The sequence below is a fragment of the Clinocottus analis genome, unplaced genomic scaffold (genome assembly GCF_023055335.1).
Source record: "Clinocottus analis isolate CAN_PGR_092001 unplaced genomic scaffold, fCliAna1.0.p SCAF_11, whole genome shotgun sequence".
NCBI lineage: Eukaryota > Metazoa > Chordata > Actinopteri > Perciformes > Cottidae > Clinocottus > Clinocottus analis.
In genome coordinates this window covers 19,080,683-19,100,596 of record NW_027175832.1, presented here as the reverse complement: position 1 = coordinate 19,100,596, position 19,914 = coordinate 19,080,683, and the positions used below count along the sequence as shown (strand labels likewise).

The following is a 19,914-nucleotide window of genomic DNA, read 5'->3' as shown; positions in this document are numbered from 1 at the left end:
GAGTTTCCCATGCATGGCTAAAGATCTAATAGAGGCAATTTATCGGTGGCTCTGTGGGCTCTTAAGGTGGTCGCCGTAAAGTTATGACCCAATTTAAAACAGAGACTAAACGGCGCTACGTACGGCTCTGCGAGGGAGCCGTTAACACCAAGAGCATCCGAGCGTGGCGGAGGGAGGATTCGGTGAAAGCTTTTTGGGAGATTTTGAAGTTAACTTTGTACTCTGTGTTCTCCCAACACTCCCAACATGAGTTATTGTGCGTCACTTTAACAGCTCCACAAAGGGCTTTTAGATGTCATCTGTGTTTCCGGAGCATTATAAAGATAGCGGAGGCTGATATTCCCAGCAGAGAGAGCCGGGACTGTAATATATAACCGCCGCAGCCTTTGCAAACGGACCCGATGTCATTACCACTACTCAAAACAACGGGCCGCAACAGAGATGTCAAGATATGGGAGCGCGGGGGCTTACTGTACGCTCTCCTTCTCATATTTTCATTCTTTATCTCTCTTACCTCCCCGCGAGGTGACTTTGCTGTGCTCCGTTTGCTCTGCTAATCTCATGCTAAGCCTTTGCTGTTATCATTATGGTAATACCCGCGTCCTCTTAAGGGGACTCGCTGATGAGATGGCCGTGACACCAGGTCACCACACGCCCTCCGCAGGAGCTGATTAATATTCATGTTTAATGTTTGTTTAATGTCTCTCGTAATCATTTTCTCTCTCTCTCTCAGGGCAACGTGACCTTTTCCTGCGCTGAGTCGGTGTCCGTGGCCGTGACGTTCCCGGGCCCCCGGAGCTTCCTCAGTTTGCCGGGGTCGAGGGCGTCGTCCTCGGAGGAGGAGGATGATGAGGAGGAGGAGGGGGGCGTGTCCGTCGGGTTCCAGTTCAGGACGTGGAACAAGGCGGGGCTTCTGCTCACCTTCGACCTGCCGCGGGAAGGGGGCGTGGCCTGGCTGTACCTGAGCGAGGCCGGACTCCGGCTGCAGATCCATAAAGCCGGCAGGACGCTGCTGGAGCTCAGCGCAGGTACGCCCACGCACACGCACACACACACGCACACACACACCTCCAGGTGCGGGTTAGCGGGTTTGTGGACTGTGTCAACTCGTATGCGAGGGAGACAAGATGGCCACCGGGACTTCCATGACAGGCTGTTGTAGATGCTTCATCTCCACAAAAATACACCAACCGAGAGAGGGAACTTAAGACCAATGAAACATTGGTTTTGTTATTTTTAACCATTAACTCCAATCAGATACCTTTAATATTTGTGTTATGTATGTTACCAGGAGTGGGGTTCGAACCCACGAGGGCGTACGCCCATTGGATCTTAAGTCCAACGCCTTAACCTCTCGGCCATCCTGGTTCTTTTATCACATCTAAGTCATTATATTTGTAAAAAAAAACATACAATAAGAGCAGTTGAATAGATTAAATCTCCCTAGAAGGTCAAAAGAAACAAACTGCGGGAACGAGATTGTTAACAAAAGAAAAAGGTGGCATTGTTCTCTACTCATCTACTTTATCTCGAAGCATTATACCAGGAGTGGGGTTCGAACCCACGAGGGCGGACGCCCATTGGATCTTAAGTCCAACGCCTTAACCTCTCGGCCATCCTGGTGACACTTTGGCTTAATTTTACAAAATATATTTGCTCGTTTTAAACGAACACGTGAAGCAGTGGTGGAGTTTGATACTTTCTTTAAAACAATCTCATGTTTTTCAAAATCTCAAACAATTCCCTTAAAATAAATGCAGCATCGGTTCATTTCCCTTTTTCTCCCGAAAAGACCAAAATCAAATTGCTGGCAGATGTTTCCTACAAAGCGAGAAGAAGCTCCCATAACAACACACACACAGAGGAAAGCTGCTATAGCTGGAGCTTCAATAATGCTAACTCCAGTGGGACGTCACAGGAAGGGGGTTCAAACCCACGAGGGCGTTCACCCATTGGCTCTAAAGTCTAACGCCTCAAGCACTCGGCCCTCCTAGTGAGTATAAATAGTGTTTTTAGCAGGATAAAAAACAATGAAAGGTCATAATACAGTCACACTGTATTTCTAATCCATGAGGTTTGAACCCAACAAGCACAGCTCTATGTAACAAAGCCTCGCCGACGCATTTGGTTCAGGCGTCTAGTTTACTTTATAATCTACTGTATCATCCTTATTACTTAAGTAAGTGTTGTGCAGCCGAAGCCAGTGTGAGATGACTGCGGTCGGCTCTTTAGCAGAGTATTGTCAGGAGGAAAAATAGAGGAGATAATGAGATATTGATTTATTCCCCTTAACTCCTAACGCGATACGGATTCACAAGGCAGACGCAGCAGCGTTGCCGGTACTTGTTGCAGATCAATCACAGAGATAATGCAGGAAGCGAGAGCGCTGCTGCGGCGGCGGCGGCGGCGTCCGCCCCTGATGGTTTCTGTAATTCCAGCTTGCACCGAGTCTACCGCCGATCCTCTCCAACGCCGTTGGGTCGCGAGTGCCAATCGTTGGCTTTCGGCCTTGAAAATCTGCTGCAGGTCTCGCTCGTGTATCTAAAAAACCGGATATTTGGCCCCCAGGTTCTGCTCTGAATGACGGCCAGTGGCATTCGGTGGAGCTGAACTCCAGACGAGGTCGCCTGAGCCTCGGCGTGGACAAAGAGGAAGGAGGCGGCGCCCAAGCCGGTCACTCGTTCCCCGTCGGCGTGGACGGCCACCTCTTCTTCGGTGGTGAGAACGGAGGCGGTCAGCCGACTCTCGGTTGAATCTTTGTGTGTCTCTCGGTGTGAAGGATGTCGTTGCTTTCAGGTTGTCCTGCGGAAGACGACCGGCCGAGGTGCAGAAACCCCTTCAACGTCTTCCAGGGCTGCATGCGGCTCCTGACGCTGCACAACCAAATCGTGGACCTGATACGAGTGCAGCAAAAGCAGCTGGGCGTCTACAGCAACCTGCAGATCGACATGTGCGGAATCATCGACAGGTCAGTTTACTTTGACACACAATTTTTCCGACGCTAGCTAATTGCAAACCCTCTCTGACGGCGCCGACCTTAAAGGAAGCCGTCACATTATCAGTGTTTCTGGACGTCCACTCGTACGAAGAAGTATGAAATCCAACAGGGCGTCCGTTGCATCTTGAGTCCAACGGCCTGAAGCACTCGGTGATCCCGCTGACGTGAGCCACGATCTCAACAGGTCAACAAAAAAAAAGCAATCTCGTGAAGATAACGAGGTCGAGAGAAAACAAGTCAATATGTCATTGAATAATTTGCCCTTTGTACCTTCACGCCACTGAGATTGCGTAATTAATTCAATGGTAAGCACTGAAACACATTGGTTATAATAGGAGTCTTAACCTTTAACCTTTTGGAAACCGTGCACGAAAATCCTCCCGCTCCCATTTTAAGTCCCAGCATGCCCCATTCAGACGATCTTTTGGCATAAAATACATCATTTTTCAACCGAACGACAGTTTTTTGACTGAAACTCCTTCCTAAGAGGACAGTACTTTGTTTTATTGTGATTTTTGTTGCAGATTCTGATTCTTTAGGTCCTAATCTTTCCAAAAAGGTGTCTTATTGACGCTCCAGGAGGCCTTTTTGGTGAATCTGGCTCATATCATGCTGGATGTTCATAGTTACCATCAAAATATCTTTAAAAAGGGATTTTTTTGAAGATATATATTTTTTTCCTGAGACTTTGCTGTTCAAATACATACAATAAACACAAGTATAGGAATTAATTTTGGGTTCCTACGAGGACTCAAACAGGGAAAAAGGAGGTCTGGAGACAAAAATTGGTTCCAATGGGTTAATATATGTAAGAAAGATCCACAACAACATATTTAAATACCTCTGGTAGTACAAAGAGTTGCATTCATGACAGCGTTATTTACATCCCTTGAATTCGTATCCAATGACCCGAGGCATCTAAAGTGACAACAACATTATAAATGTTCATGGAAGAACAGAATTTAAATGGAGCCGGTTGTGAATTACTCAGGATTAATGAGTCCTTGTCATCGCGAGTGGTGGTTAAAAGAAAGAAAGACGGACCCTTTGTTTTGGGGCAGAGTCATTGTTATTGTGCGAGGAACCGTTTTGCAAAAAGTATTATTTAACAAATATAATTTGGTCTTCTGAAGTCAATCATTTTAAAACGCCATTGTTGTTTACCTCTTTTCTTATCTCAGCCAGACAGAAGACGAGTCTGTCTTCCTCTGCTTCTTGCTTCCCGGGCAGAAGTAAACACAAGAGGTGATTTGGGAGAGAGAGCAAGAGCTGGCGTTGTTCTGTCAAACAGTCGTGCGTTTCGTTGGTTCTTAAGCAGAAATCTTTCTTCTCTCCTCTCCATTGTTGTGTCAGACGACATTGTTTGAGAGGCAACTTTTTTTGTTCATCTTTTTTTTTTTTCCTCGCTTTCTCTCTTTGCTGACAGATGAAATATGTTTGTGAGGGGAAGCACGCCGGCTTTATAAAGAGAGATGTACTGCAGCATCCAGGACACACACACACACACACACACACACACAACACCAACACACACACACTCTGTGGTAAAATTCCCACTTATTATTCAGTGGAGATCAGTGGTGTGACGATTGTATTCCTGCAGATATCTGGCTGTTCTGCTTCGACTTTGCTTTTACATTTTTAGCTCTTTTGTGTTATTTTTATTGCCGTCTCCATGTACACATCAGTCATAGATGCAATTATAGCAATTAGTTTAAAAGAATATGTCAAAACTATTTCAAATCAAGCGATTTCAAAACAATATTTTAACGATTTCATCCATCACGAACCTCAAGAGCGACTTCCCGAAATACTATCAACACGTGAACTTTCCGACAAATTGCAATGTTGTAGCGATGCATTGTGTATAAAGACACAATGAGCAACGCAATTAGCTTATTTTTGTGCAGTACTGTTATATATTTTATATTTTGTGCCTTATTTTTTTATTTGTAAGTTTATTGTAATTCTGTGTGACGAGGATCGAGCAAAATAAGCTTTTCGTTGCATAGAATAACTGTGTGTTATCTGTGCAGATGACAGTAAAAACATCTTGAATCTGTCTCGTTACGTTCCATGAATGTCATTTCCAAATAGAGTCGTCTCCACGTTGAGAGATTAAGCATTTGTTGAACTTCTAGACAAGTGAATATACAGTTTGAATATTCAGAAAAATGAAGTGAAGCATGCACACATGTTCTTTTGGAAACCCAAAAGTCTTTGTATGAATCAGAAATGAGCTGATGTGTCCTCTTTAAATCACTGCAAACAGTATTTGAGTGATTGTATTGTCTGGCATTGGGGGCAGAATCCGTCATGCACTTCTTTTCCAATTGTAAAAAAACATATCTTCAGTATTTGGAGGACAAAAATGACGAATAAGACGATTTAAAAGCTCATAATGAAACAAATAGACCCTTTGCTAAGTATGGCACAACTCATTGATGGTGAAAGAGGATAAATGAAAGCACAAACATGCGTCAGAGAAAAGAAACGCGAGGTCAGAGAGAGAAGAGCTGAACCCGAGGAGGAGATGAGACGCAGAGAAAGAGACATTTGGGAGCCGAACAAATCAACAAACAGCTTTCCCGCTTTGGTGACGCGGCAAACAGCAGCTAAATTAATGAGACAATTACAACAATCATATAAACCCCTCCCATAGGCAGAGAACACACACACACTCAGTGAACCCGGTGTAAACACCAACATACACACACGTATTGAACGAACCGCATATCCTTGCTGGAAAAGGAGAATCAGCTTGAGTGGGTTTAATTAACTGCCTCCCTGTTCCTGCATTAATTACATCACTCAGCGGTTCACGGCTCCGGCGCTCATCCGACTTTTCACTGAAACAAACCCACAACGACGGCAACAGCGACAACAAAAATCCTGTTTTCCAGTAAAGAGAGAAAAACAAATCCACCCCACGCCGTCTCTCTGTGATCCTGCTGATTGCATTTTGGGGCCCGCGGGATGCAGCGCTCCTGTAAAGTCAGGTGGTGAACAGACTCGCTGTGCCGGTGCTGCTTCAGAGCCGGTTATTACATCCGCAGCCGTGTGGACGTGTGCGTTTATTATTGTTGCCGGTGGCGAGGATTTGGCCCTATAAGCAAAGACTCCATTACCGCCGCAAATGGAGCTCAAACCCCGAAGGAGCCCGCGACGCCTTTTGTCACCGAACGTGCCTCCTTGTGAAGGAACCCGCATATAAATGTTAAAGAGAAAAGCGCTCGGGGCCGATCACACCAGACGCGACTCTCAAAAACGCGTCGCTAGCAAAAAACATTGTTGCTAGCAAAACCATCGTCGCGAGCAAAATCATTGTCGCTAGCAAAACCATCGTCGCTAGCAAAACCATCGTCGCTAGTAAAGCCATCGTCGCGAGCAAAATCATCGTCGCTAGCAAAACCAACGTCGCTAGCAAAACCATCATCGCTAGTAAAGCCATCGTCGCTAGCAAAACCATCGTTGCTAGTAAAGCCATCGTCGCGAGCAAAATCATCGTCGCTAGCAAAACCAACGTTGCTAGCAAAACCATCATCGCTAGTAAAGCCATCGTCGCTAGCAAAACCATTGTCGCTAGTAAAGCCATCGTCGCGAGCAAAATCATTGTCGCTAGCAAAACCATCGTCGCTAGTAAAGCCATCGTCGCTAGCAAAATCATCGTCGCTAGCAAAACCATCGTCGCGAGCAAAATCATCATCGCTAGCAAAAGCAATCGTCGCTAGCAAAATCATCATCGCTAGCAAACCATCGTCGCTAGCAAACCATTGTCGCTAGGAAACCATTGTCGCTAGCAAAATCATCGTCGCTAGCAAAACAAATCGTCGCTAGCAAAACAAATCGTCGCTAGCAAAATCATCGTCGCTAGCAAAACAAATCGTCGCTAGCAAAACCATTGTTTTCCTTTCATGTGCTGCTTTTAAATGCCGCACGTCACGGTTTTCGAGCGGTTTTCTTGCTGTGTTTTTTCGGCGCGCTCAAAAGTTAAAATATTAAAGCGGCTGCGCTTTTGAAAGTCTGGTCTGATGTGATCGGCCTCTTTCCATTGTTGTTATCTTTACTGTAAAATATACTGATTCCCGCGCTTGATGGTTTTTACGAACATTTCTCGAGGGCGTACAAGAGGTCCGAGTATTTCCACATGAATCTGAGCACGTTCACGTCCACCAAAGCGTCCTGATGAAGACGCTTCTGTTCGGTTCGCTTGAGTCTGAATTGGCCAAATGGCTGGCGGAGCGCTGCGGGGATAGAGAAGCCGCTGGACCCGAGTCTGCGTTTTAAAGGCTGGTTTTCCGGGCGTGAGTGTGAACGCTTGTGTGTCTGTGGACGGCGTTTCAGCGGACGTGTGGTTTAATGAGGCCGCTTGTCGTCTGAAAGAGACTCAACTGCTTATCCGTCTGTGACGCCGACTTTGTTTCGTCTCTGCAGGGCAAGCTGATTGTCAGTGTTAAGTCCTCGTGGTGTGTGTGTGTGTGTGTGTGTGTGTGTGTGTGAGTGTGTGTGTGCATGCATTACGGGCCTTATAAAAGGATAGCAGAAATTAAAATAAGCTTTATTTCATTATTGTTAAAGCTAAATCACGTACACAATATTCAAGTCTCCCACTCCCTTTTCTGGTTCTTCGTCATCGCAGCGAGGCACCTTCGTCTCCGTCGTCATCGTCATCATCATGGCCGTTGTCACATACGTTTCCATTGGAAATAAAGCATTTCTCATTATGACGCAGGGAAGAGACTCAAGCATCTTTTTCTCACTGTGAGTTCAGCAGAATGAAGTCACTGGATTCATTATTTATCCTCTCAACACGCTTCATCCACACGCTGAGCAGCTGTGACTATAGGAGCCACGCAACACACACACACACACACACACACACACACACACACACACACACATATATGTGTATATTCAAGTTCAAAGTCTCGGTCCTGACACACGTTGTGTGAGTGACTTTAATGACTTCACGCGATACTTTTGCAACACAAACAAACAAAAGTTTTGCTTGACAGAAATGGATTAAAGGTTTTTGTCCACTTTGAATGTTTTTTGGCAGGAAACTGCAGAAGCGTTCGGGCTGCCAAAAACAAGCAAATTGATTTTTCAAATCTCCTGTCCTGGTATATATATATATATATATATATATATATATATATATATATATATATAAGCAATATATATATAATGATACTATATTTTTGGTTTCTTTTCTTGTTTTGACGAGAGAAAGAAGTGCTGCATTCCTCCCACACACACTCACACACACACACACACACACACACACACACACACACACACACACACACACACACACACACAGGATATTGGACGTTGTCTTTGTGCTGAACCAATCTCTCCCCCCCATCTCTCTCCCTCTCTCCCTCTCTCCCTCTCTCTCTCTCTCTCTCTCTCTCCCTCTCTCTCTCTCTCTCTCTCCCTCTCTCCCTCTCTCCCTCTCTCTCTCCCTCTCCCTCTCTCCCTCTCTCCCCCTCTCTCTCTCTCCCCCCCCTCTCTCTCTCTCTCTCTCTCCCCCATCTCCTCTCTCTCTCTCTCTCTCTCTCTCTCTCTCTCTCTCTCTCTCTCCCCCCCCCCCTCCTCTCTCTCTCAGGTGTTCTCCCAGTCGTTGTGAGCATGGTGGTCGCTGCAGTCAGTCCTGGACCGTCTTCCACTGTAACTGCTCTGAGAGCGGCTACAGCGGCGCCACCTGCCACAGCTGTGAGTCACACACACACACACACACACACACACACACACACACACACACACACACACACACACACACACACACAACGACACAGAACGCACCATTCCAGCGCTGTCGGCCACCAGTGACCCACCGGTTCCTCCCACTCTCTTGCAGTGTGTGTTGCCCTCACAGCGCTCGGCACAATACAACCGACCTGCTGAGATCATTGTCATTCAGTTAATCTCTGTTTACTGCAGCAAATCAGCATAATCTCAAATAAGATAATAAAGCTGTTGGAAGTAGATTAGCACAGAGCGCAGGAGATGGACACTGGACTGGTCCTGCAGTGAGCACCTCGTGTCTGCTGGAGAGGATAATGCGCTGTCAGTCAAATCCTTCTGGGTAATGTTAATATAAATTATAGTACTGTGAGCATTATGTGGCCTCTGAGAGCAAAATCAAGAGAAACAGAGGAAGAAAGGCAAATAATGAATTTCCTTTTACACACAGATGCTTTTATATTGATACAAATTAGGCAAAATTGGAAAGAAAATGGACAAATGTGAAAGATAACAGAAAAAGCACTTACAGCAAAACTCTGAAGAAAGGAAAATGAACGACACAGCACGAGTATTTACGAGACTTTCCAAGTTGGCAAAGTGGCTCAGTTTATAGTTTTAAATCCAATCTGTCATCATTTAGTCATCAGTTACTTTTTCCTCCTTTAGTGTCGCTGCTGCAAACTGTGAGTTATGTCGGGGAAAAGAGTGCTTCTTAGTTTCTGTCCGAGGACATTTGCTGATTGCAGGAAGTTTACGAAACCTGTTTAGAGATGTGATGGCGGTTCATGACCCCGTGACGTGTTTTAAACAGTGGAGGACCAGCTTTGTGTCACGTCTGTAGCTTCTGGAGTCAAAGAGGAGAGTTTCTGGTCGCATTTTCTGTGGAAACCTTTTATTCTTTTTCCAAACCACAACTGAGGGAATGTGATGAATAAAAGGCCTTCAGGCTGAGCAGAAGAGAGATAAACAGGTGAGCAGAGGGTGGGAACCTTGAGATATGGATGTGACTGGAGAAGCTTGATTCTTTGATTACAGAAGATGCTCTGGTGTGTGTGTGAGAGGCCGAGGGAGGAGGGAGGAAGACGTATGGAGGCAGAGAGGAAGAGCCAGGGCTGATAAAGGTGTAGAGTTTTATTTATTGGGTCTCTGTACTCCCATCAGTCATTACTGGTCCTCTCCAGTCGGATCCGTCTTCTGTTTACGGGACGCACGGCCGCAGAAATAAAACTGAAGATGATTGTCTTGGCTCCGGTCACGAGACGGTGATTCAGCCCCCACGATGCTCCGCAGTGTGTAGTCGTTTCCCCTCGCGGCTCCCGTGTGTGTGCGTCCGCCGGCCGACGTGTCGACGTGTCGACGTGTTGACGTTGAGCTCGTCTCCTTGTGTTCCCTCCCAGCTGTGTACGAGCGGTCCTGCGAGGCGTACAAACACAACGGCAACACGTCGGGACATTTCCACATCGACGTGGACGGCAGCGGACCAATCAGACCGCAGCTGGTCTACTGCAACATGACAGGTGACACACACACACACAAACACACACACGCACACACACACACACACAACTTCATCCGCGTATCATCGCTTATCGTTTTCGTGATTAAAATGTACATGATTGTAAACGACGTGGCTCCTGTCATCAGACCTCTTTTTCAACAAGGCCCTCTCTCTCTCTCTCTCTCTCTCTCTCTCTCTCTCTCTCCCCCCCCCCCCCCCCCCCTCCCACCAGAGGGGAAAACATGGATGGTGATCCAGCACAACAACACGGACCGGACCAGAGTCCGAGCGTCTCCGGGCGTCGACCAGCACTCGGTTCACTTTGACTACTCCACGGAGGAGGAGCAGCTGCTGGCCGCCATCAGCCAATCAGAGCACTGCGAACAGGAGCTGTCCTACCGCTGCAGGAAGTCCCGCCTCCTCAACACGCCGGGTAAGAGGCCTGTTTTTCAGAAGTAAGACTTGATTCACTGAAGCTGGAGCCAGCGCGGAGAGTTGTGATGTTTCTTTGAATCAACTTTCATGACTTATGAAGACATTTTGCACAAAAACAAAACCCCAGGAGAGAATCACGGCGGCTGCTCGCATCGCTCTCGCTCCGCCAGACAAACTGTTGAGCAGGAGCGAACTTCCAGTAAAACACAAGAAAATAAAGCAATATCAAGGGAATTTATGGATTTGTCTTTTTTTTGGGGGTGGGGGGAAATGAAAGAATGATGAATCCGTCCTGACCCCGTTATGATATTAATGATGCTCACAACAGACAACAAGAGACATTATTTATTTCATGGACAAAAAGTTTTCAGTTTTATTTCAAGAGCCAAGAAATACTGAGAGGAGAAAGCAACACACGTCAACTTGTGTGTTGTACTTACTTATGGCTGAAATATGATTAACCACCTCTGTAGCGAGGAGCGTTCAAAGACCAGGGAGGCAGTGGGAACTTGTAGCGTTGGCCGAGTTGACACGATCGCTCGAAAATAATTATTAAAAATACTATTCAAGATACTTTTGATGTCATGTGCACATATAATAAAGTTACTTGGACAAAGAGAAGCTTATTTTGCTTTTTCCTCCTACAAACCAAAATACAATACAAGGTTAAAAAAATAAATAAATAAGGCACAAAATATAGTAGAGGTATTGCGTATAAATAAAGCCCAATAACTTCAGATGTACAGTGTGGTCGTGACATAAAGTCACTCAATCAAAGCATATAAATATATATATATATATATATATATATATATATATATATATATATATATACATACATACATATATACTATATACTCCTAACATATTGAGTTCTATATAGATCCTCCCGCTTCCATTTTAAGTCCCAGCATGCCCCATTCATACAATCTTTTGGCTTTAAAAATGTAATTTGTGCGTGTGTGTGTGTGTGTGTGTTTCAGAGGGCTCTCCGTTCAGCTGGTGGCTCGGTGGTCCGAGTCCCGGCCGCGTGCAGACGTATTGGGGCGGCGCTCAGCCGGGCAGCCAGCAGTGTGTGTGCGGCCTGCAGGGCGACTGCGTGGACCCGCAGCACTACTGCAACTGTGACGCCGACCGCCTGGAGTGGTACTGAACACACGACCACTTATCATCCTCAGGCCGTTTGGGCTTTTCGTTCGTGGTCGCTCGCTGGTTGAAATGTACACATTTTAGTTTGCCGCCGTGTTTCATGAAAAAAAAACGAGAAAAAGTCTCCAGTGTTGCGTTTCACTTCAAGACGACGTAGTCTGTAATGTGTGTATACGATCAATGCTGCCGTTGTCCATTTAATCAGTGGCTGAGTCATTTATTTGACTTTAATATCTGGTACAACGTGATGACGACTGTCTGGAAATGCAACTTGTTCCAGGCAGTACATTAACATGAGCAGTTCTACACTAAAGTGTTGCAGGAGGAGCATCAAAAACAGATAAAATGGGTTTTTAAACTCATCTTTTTCAACATAAAAGGTTTGTTATTTCATCTGTTATGTCGTGCGTAGAATAAAAAGTACATCGATAAAGATAATTTTGGCAATTAGACCTCATTTTATGTTTTTCTTTCATCCGGCGGCAGATGCCAGACTGAAAAGAATCATATAAATGTAAAGACCAGAGGTTATCAAAGTCTCTGAACTTCTTTTTCTTCTGCATACTAAATAAGATCTCCTTGATGTGAACAAGTCTTCAAACTGACTTTTAACTTTAGCGGCGAAGCCAACAACAAATCGACCGAGATAATTTGATCAGAGGGGAAGAAAGAAAAAAAGACAAAGTTTGGCGCTTTGCTCTCGTCGTCAGCGACCCGCCTTCGCTCCACTTCCTGTCTCATTTCCCGTCACAAGCTGTTTGTGCAACGCCGACTCTATTTTTACAGACCGGAGCTGCTGCTCCTTCAATATTTCATCGCGCTCTCAAAGTGTCCGCTCCCTCGCGCTCAGCCCTTCCAGCCCGGGGTGTATTTTTACACTCAACTCTCCTCAGCAACGGGCAACTAAGAGGAGGATTATCTCTGTAAGTGTGTGAAGCTGCGTGTGGGCGGAGGATGGACAAGGTGTCTCGCTTAGAGAGGAGCGGGGGAGGGGGGGGGGGGGGGGTTGACTGTCAGGATTCAGGAATAAATGGTTCACACCTCCTCGCTGCCGTGTTTACATCAGCGAGTTGCAACGTGCAATGTTGAAGTTGACCGTACTCGCGGTTGAGTCTTTTGGAGACCGTGTGAGAAAATGTGAGGCTTTTTTTTTCATCCGTCTTTTTCTTTTTTTCTCCCCCCACCCTCCCGCAGGGCTGAGGACTCGGGGCTGCTCACCCACAGGGAGAGCCTCCCCGTCAGGTCTCTGGTGCTGGGTGACGTCCGGAGGCCGGAGTCGGACGCCGCCTACAGGGTGGGGCCGCTCCGCTGTCACGGAGACAGTGAGTCCCAATCACGTTACCTTCTTTTCTGTGAAAACTAGCGTTTGCGGCTTGTTTATTGTGTCAAATAGCACCATGACAATCACACAAATTGTAATAAATCATCATATGACACACTAGGAACCCTCTGATTTACTTATTTCAGCCCCAGAAATGTTGTTTAACATTTGGGTAATACCCTAATTTGCATTTCGAGGATGGACGGCACTCTTCTTTCTGTCTTTTTGAGATGAAGATCCAGTCAGCCCCTCCCCCCCAAAAAATGCACTTCCCAACTTCTCTGAAGCTCACTGACACATAATATCTTTCTTTGTTTCAAATGTTTAAGCTAAATATTGAACGTTTTCACCGTGTTTTCTCCTCAGAGAACTTCTGGAACGCGGCGTTCTTCGACAAGGAGACGTCGTACCTCCACTTCCCCACCTTCCACGGGGAGCTGAGCGCAGACGTCTCCTTCCTGTTCAAGACCACGGCGCCCTCGGGCGTCTTCCTGGAGAACCTGGGCATCAAAGACTTCATCCGCATCGAACTGAGCTGTGAGTATCCGAGCTGGAAGGCTGCAGATTTAATCTGGATTAGACACTGATGTACGTGTTCGTGTGTGTGTCTGTGTGTGTGTATGGTGTGTGCGTCGTTGGCAGTATAGCAGCTAAAGAAAGAGACAGAAGGAAGCGTTTGGGTTTCTTTTCCACACTCGTAATCACATTTTTGGATAATTTTGCTACTTTTTGTTTAATTTAAGGGTGAAAAATTGCACTTCACAAAACTCGCTCTGTGTGTATACTCACAATTTGTTTCCCAGTGCTGAGATTTACGTGTTTTACAGCAAGGCAGGTTCATTTGTATCGCACATTTCCACAACAAGGGGATTCAAAGTGTTTCACAAACGCATCAAAATAATAATAATGCAAAAGAAAACAAGATTTAAAAACAGTTCAGAAAACATTGACACAGTCAAAAAGCTAGATAACAAAATCCAGTAGAGGACGGTAACGTTGTCCTTAATGTGACCTTTTCATGTTACAAGTTTTCTTCATCGACATGCTGGTTGCTGGTTGCTGGTTGCTGCTCGCGTGCTTCCAATGTTTTCTTCCGCTTGCGTTGTTTGTTGCTTTCCGCTCGGTTAGCTTCTCCCCAACAGGACGCAGCCGTAAGATAACGCACGGCGGCCCACACGGGACCGCACTGCACTCACAACAACAACACATCAAATGTGTCCAAGGTGAAATCCATAAAAGAGGGAATTCAAATCCATTGCCCCCTTTGTTTTTAATTTGACAGTTGCTTCATGATCTCTTCGGGGCGTTCCCGCCGTGACCCACCATTAATTCCTGTGGATTTATTCTGGTGTAATACACACATTTATGGGCCCCGTAGTGTGTCGTTTAGATTATTACAGTAATAACCAACAGGGTGTTATTTAGCTTGTGCGGCGCCACGGAAATGTGGCAGGGTGTGTGAGACGTGTTTTATAGCCCGCCGTATATTGTGTCGTTTAAAATACAGCAAGGTGTCCTTGTGTTTATGTGGTTATGACAGCGTTGCGGGTGGCATGCGGTGCACATTTATGGGCAGCGGCGGTGCGTGTCATTCAAAAGGGCTTGTTTACATGACTGGAATCAGTTATTAGAGTCATCCGTAGTGTCTTTTTGAAGCTCTTTCGCATCACTTTACCTTCCGAGTTTGGGTCAGATTGCTGTTTTTATTCTGGAGGAAGTTGTTTTGGAAATGTGATTTAAAGGGACACACACACAGAATCTAATAATCCAGGGACACCGCTGCACCGGCAGCCTCTCTCCTCGGGGGAAATCATCGTCAGCGTCGTTGTTCCAGCTCTGAATTCTGCTGCCGGTTTCCCCTCAGATCGCTTTTGTAACACTGAGGCTGAGAACAATTTCTATGTGAAGTCACTGCAGCGGGCCGAGGCAGTGTTTCATCTGGCGCCGTACTCCCACAGTGATGCATCCTCGCCTCTCACCGGCACAACATGAAAGATGGCGCTTTGCTCTGCCTGCAGTCTCCTAAATCTTTTTCGCGGGTCGGTGGAGAGAACAAAGTTCAGCGCAGGAGGGAAGATAAGACGTTCAGCGCTGAGGCGCTGTCCGTGGTGCTGAAACAGGACAGCCAGAGTGCTCAGGTGCTGTCCATGGTGCTGAAACAGGACAGCCAGAGGGCTCAGGTGCTGTCTGTGGTGCTGAAACAGGACAGCCAGAGGGCTCAGGTGCTGTCCATGGTGCTGAAACAGGACAGCCAGAGGGCTCAGGTGCTGTCCATGGGGCTGAAACAGGACAGCCAGAGGGCTCAGGTGCTGTCTGTGGTGCTGAAACAGGGAAGCCAGAGGGCTCAGGTGCTGTCTGTGGTGCTGAAACAGGGAAGCCAGAGGGCTCAGGTGCTGTCTGTGGTGCTGAAACAGGACAGCCAGAGGGCTCAGGTGCTGTCTGTGGTGCTGAAACAGGGAAGCAGCCAGAGGGCTCAGGTGCTGTCTGTGGTGCTGAAACAGGGAAGCCAGAGGGCTCAGGTGCTGTCTGTGGTGCTGAAACAGGGAAGCAGCCAGAGGGCTCAGGTGCTGTCTGTGGTGCTGAAACAGGGAAGCAGCCAGAGGGCTCAGGTGCTGTCTGTGGTGCTGAAACAGGGAAGCAGCCAGAGGGCTCAGGTGCTGTCTGTGGTGCTGAAACAGGGAAGCAGCCAGAGGGCTCAGGTGCTGTCTGTGGTGCTGAAACAGGGAAGCAGCCAGAGGGCTCAGGTGCTGTCTGTGGTGCTGAAACAGGACAGCCAGAGGGCTCAGGTGCTGTCTGTGGTCCTGACTCATGATGCTGTGGCTCAGAGGGAAACTTGTCGATGTGCAGTGGGTGAAGAGTAATCCTTTTTTACTTGGAGCAATGCCACAAAATACAATACGATAAAAGAGTCCACATGAAAGTGAAAAAGTGTCCATTTTTTCACTTCAAGAGGTGAAAGTTTTAACACGTCAATAAAAGCTAAATAAGATATTTTCATGCGCACCATGTTTGAAGGTTTCAGAGTCGCAGTTAATTTGAGTTTTTGAGTATCGTTTCAATTGGGCAGCATAAAGTGTCGCATTTAGGGGGATTTATTGGCAGAAATGAAATATCATACAATAAAGGTTGTTTTCTTTAGAGGAATAATTATGGTTATTTTCATAACTGTGAAATGATCCAATTAAATCGACATACAGATAAATTAGCATATTGAATGCTTGGTATATGTATTGTGCTTGTTTGTTTGTCGGATCTAATCACCGTGTCAGTTTACTTTTTTTGTATCAAAGCAATGCGAGCAATAATTAATACACACAGGAGGTGGTTTAATGAACATAAACACACACCAAAGACACTTATTGTTCTTATTGTTGTACTTCCGGACACCTCGCAGGTCTTTAATACATATACCAACATGGATGATTGCCTCTGAGAAGCTGTGTTCAAATCATCATCCACTTTTTTTTAAATATTAGCAGTAAAATTACATTTTTAATGTATGGTAAATTATTCCTCCCTTTTACACAGTGTCAATATCATCACGATCATCTCGTTATTATGTCATTTCAAGACCTTTATCCGTATATTCTTACTTAAATACAATTATAACATCATCATGATTAATATGTTAAATCCTGTATCGCTCATCGTATGTTTTATATGAAATATCTCCATCTAAAAAAACTGCACTGGTGCAGCATTGAAGGCCAAGAAGAGATTCTGCACCTGCTTCTACCTGCTGGGTCGCCTGTGTGACACGTTTCCTTTCACACTGCACGGCTCAGCAATGTCAAATTAAGAAATGCGAATAGAAATCAGTCTGTAAATCAGCACGGCGCAGTCTGGTTCCACCTAATCAGTGCGCGGCTTCTCGGCGTGGCTCTCCAGTCTTTTGTTTGTTCTCATCCTGTGAGAGCTGCACTCGGCGTGCCTAAGTAGAAGCTGTGTTGTGTTTGTTGTTCTGTTGTGAAAGAGTCATTAGACGGCGTTGCGGGGAGCTCCGCCGCTCCCTCGTCTGCTTGTTTGGTCTTCACAAACTTCAGTCCAACCTACCTGCTTGTTAAAATGTCTGAAAAGATGCAACTATAAAGTGAAGATGCATCTAAAAAAATGAATAAAAAAGGAGCTACTTTAGCTTTGACCCACAAAGTAAGGTTTGATCAATCTTGTTCTCATTAATGCAGAGGCTGCAGACGCTTCCTGTTTGCACAAATTAAAGGCTGGTTTGAGGTCTGTGCTCTTTTTTTTCTTGTCCAGAGGAAGATTATTTTTTCTTTAACGGCAGCAAGTAATTAGTTTTCCGTCCAAATTAAAGCAGAACAATATCACTTCTCCACAAAGACACACCTGATACCTTTTTTGGGGAATTTTGCCTCGCTTATTACAAGAAAAACGGCAAATGAAAACCTTTTTGTGTTTGTTGATAAAGCCGAACTCGTTCATTCACGCCGAGTTTAAAATAATGAATCTGCTTTCAAAAGAATAAGAAATAAAAAGAAGAAGAAATACAAAATATAAGTAGGCCAACATACAGGCATCTATATAAATGTTTATTCTTTTAATCAAACAATTGTCTCTCATTCGTTTGGGTCATTTAAGGTTTACTGTATGCTTTGAATCCTCATTGTTAGTTTAAATACTACATTTCATCACTTTTTACTGTTTTTACACACATTTCACACAATGTTTGCTCATGGACATTTGGTCTAAAGTCATGTAAATTTGGTTTAACGTCATGTAAATGTGGTCTAAAGTCATAAATCCACTGGTCACAATGTGTCTGAGCCCTGCCTTTCCTTTCCCACATCCCTCCGTCCCCGCCTCTCCCCCTCCGCCAGCCTCCACCCGGGTGGTCTTCTCCTTGGACGTGGGCAACGGGCCGCTGGAGGTCGGCGTGGACTCAAGCGTCCCGCTGAACGACAACCGGTGGCACCGAGTCCGAGCCGAGCGGAACGTCAAGGAGGCGTCGCTCCGCTTGGACGAACTTCCTGTCGCCGCGCGGGAGGCGCCGGCCGACGGACACCTCCACCTGCAGCTCAACAGCCAGCTGTTCATCGGTGAGGATGAGGCTCTTCTCCTTCATCTCTGTAGGCTGGGTGTTGTGTTGCGTCACGCTACAATAGCACACAGTGTGTGTGTGTGTGTGTGAGGGTTCTGTTTGAGTTTTGGCCTCATTAGTCTCAGTGACGCTGGGTTCAAGGCCCCTTCTCAAGTCTTCTGGAACCACAGTTTCTCACTGTGTCTCCGTCTCTCTGGCTCACACACACTCTCCTTGTTCCTCTCATCCCGTTCCTCTCACCCGGTTCCTCTCACCCGGTTCCTCTCATCCGTTCCTCTCATCCCGTTCCTCTCATCCGGTTCCTCTCATCCCGTTCCTCTCGTCGCTCTCTGGGGGGAAACTGGGAGTTCGGCGCTTTCTGTCTCAGCAGCCGGATCACAGGACTTTAAGTCAAATATCTTTTTCGTCTCTCCCGGCAGAAAAAAAAAATCTGTTTCTTTTCTGCCAAGTTCACACCAGGCAGGCAGCAGCGCTCTAAGAAGCAGAGACGAGAACAAAGAACGGAGCTTTTGTCTCGTTCCTCGAGTCCTTTACGTCGGCGGCCGCTGCTCTCAGTCGTCTTCACCAGGAAGCACAGAGGTTTAGGGTTCAGGGTCATGTCACAAAGTCGTGTTCACGGTCACTGTTTCACCATCAGGACCATTTTTTCGCCAGCTACGTTTAGACAAGCGAGGAATTCTTCTTGCCGTAAAGTGCATAACATTAAACATTAGACGAGACAATCAAAGGACGGATCCTCCTCTGACGCTTTCCTGAAGGCTTCTTCCTTCTTTTCCCTATATGAAAGGTTTTTTTTTATTTTTGGGGGGAGATTTTCCTGACCCGAGACGGTGATGTACATCGTGTGTGTCCAGGTTGTAAAGCCCTCTGAGGCAAATGTGCAATTTGTACATTTTTGGGGCCGATACAAATGAATTAAATTGACATATATTTCCATCAAGTTGTGATAAATCCAGAGGACCCGCTGCTGCAGCAGGCCGTGCATGACGTCATCCTGCAGAGTGTCTGAGGTCAAATCCTCAGAAAAGTGCGAACACATTCTCTCCTTCGGCACATGTGAATCTGCTGTCGGCCGGTTGTCTGCTCAGCGGTATCGGATATGAAAAGGTGCCGATTCTGCATGTTTATTCTATAGGGCTCCTTCATGCGCAGCGTCCAGCTCACACGCACGGCTACTCTGAGCATCAAGCCTCTTCCTATGAGTCCTATGCTTACTCTTTTTAAAAGGAACATAAATATTCTGTTTCAAAGTGCCATCAGACTGCTGTCGGCCGAACGCCGCAGGCCGCTCAGCGCTGTGATAAAGTGCCGAGTCGATGGTTTCCTGACCACGAACAATATTCACGTTTGATGCATAAAGCACGCGTCGGGGAGCGGGGACGCGTGTGTGTTGCGCGTGATGCGATTTCTCGCATGGAGGGACGTTAAGTAACGTGTGAAACGAAGCTGCAGCCGCACTAACCGTCACAAACTCCATCAATACTGCAGCAGCCGTGTTTTTACTCAACTCCGTCGCTTATGAATTCTCCATATGAAGAGGAGAAAAAAATGATGTGAATACATTTTATTATCAGGTCTTTTCATTCTGCAAATATTATGCATGTCGCTTCCTATCAGTAAACACGCGCTGTGTGTGTGTGTGTGTGTGTGTGTGTGTGTGTGTGCGTGTGGGGGACAAACCAACAATGAGATGAGATGAAGGC

General features: G+C 46.2%; 1 protein-coding gene and 2 non-coding genes across 5 annotated transcripts in view; 1 reads left to right on the top strand and 2 right to left on the bottom strand.

The window, feature by feature from the left end:
- LOC137805321 (contactin-associated protein-like 4) overlaps positions 1–19,914 on the top strand; it is a 48,163-nt gene that overhangs the window by 10,120 nt on the left and 18,129 nt on the right. For all 3 annotated transcript variants that reach the window (XR_011080213.1, XM_068605193.1, XM_068605179.1), the window contains exons 6-15: positions 734–1,028; positions 2,569–2,718; positions 2,797–2,968; positions 8,610–8,716; positions 10,147–10,266; positions 10,480–10,680; positions 11,666–11,828; positions 13,026–13,153; positions 13,519–13,689; positions 17,991–18,209. Coding sequence is in view for 2 of the 3 variants with exons in the window: in XM_068605193.1 (XP_068461294.1) it covers positions 734–1,028; positions 2,569–2,718; positions 2,797–2,968; positions 8,610–8,716; positions 10,147–10,266; positions 10,480–10,680; positions 11,666–11,828; positions 13,026–13,153; positions 13,519–13,689; positions 17,991–18,209 (1,726 nt within the window). In the remaining variant the exon portion in view is untranslated. The remainder of the gene's footprint in view (positions 1–733; positions 1,029–2,568; positions 2,719–2,796; positions 2,969–8,609; positions 8,717–10,146; positions 10,267–10,479; positions 10,681–11,665; positions 11,829–13,025; positions 13,154–13,518; positions 13,690–17,990; positions 18,210–19,914) is intronic.
- Positions 1,286–1,368, bottom strand: trnal-uaa (transfer RNA leucine (anticodon UAA)). The gene has a single exon. It is a non-coding gene; the product is annotated as a tRNA-Leu (tRNA).
- Positions 1,541–1,623, bottom strand: trnal-uaa (transfer RNA leucine (anticodon UAA)). The gene has a single exon. It is a non-coding gene; the product is annotated as a tRNA-Leu (tRNA).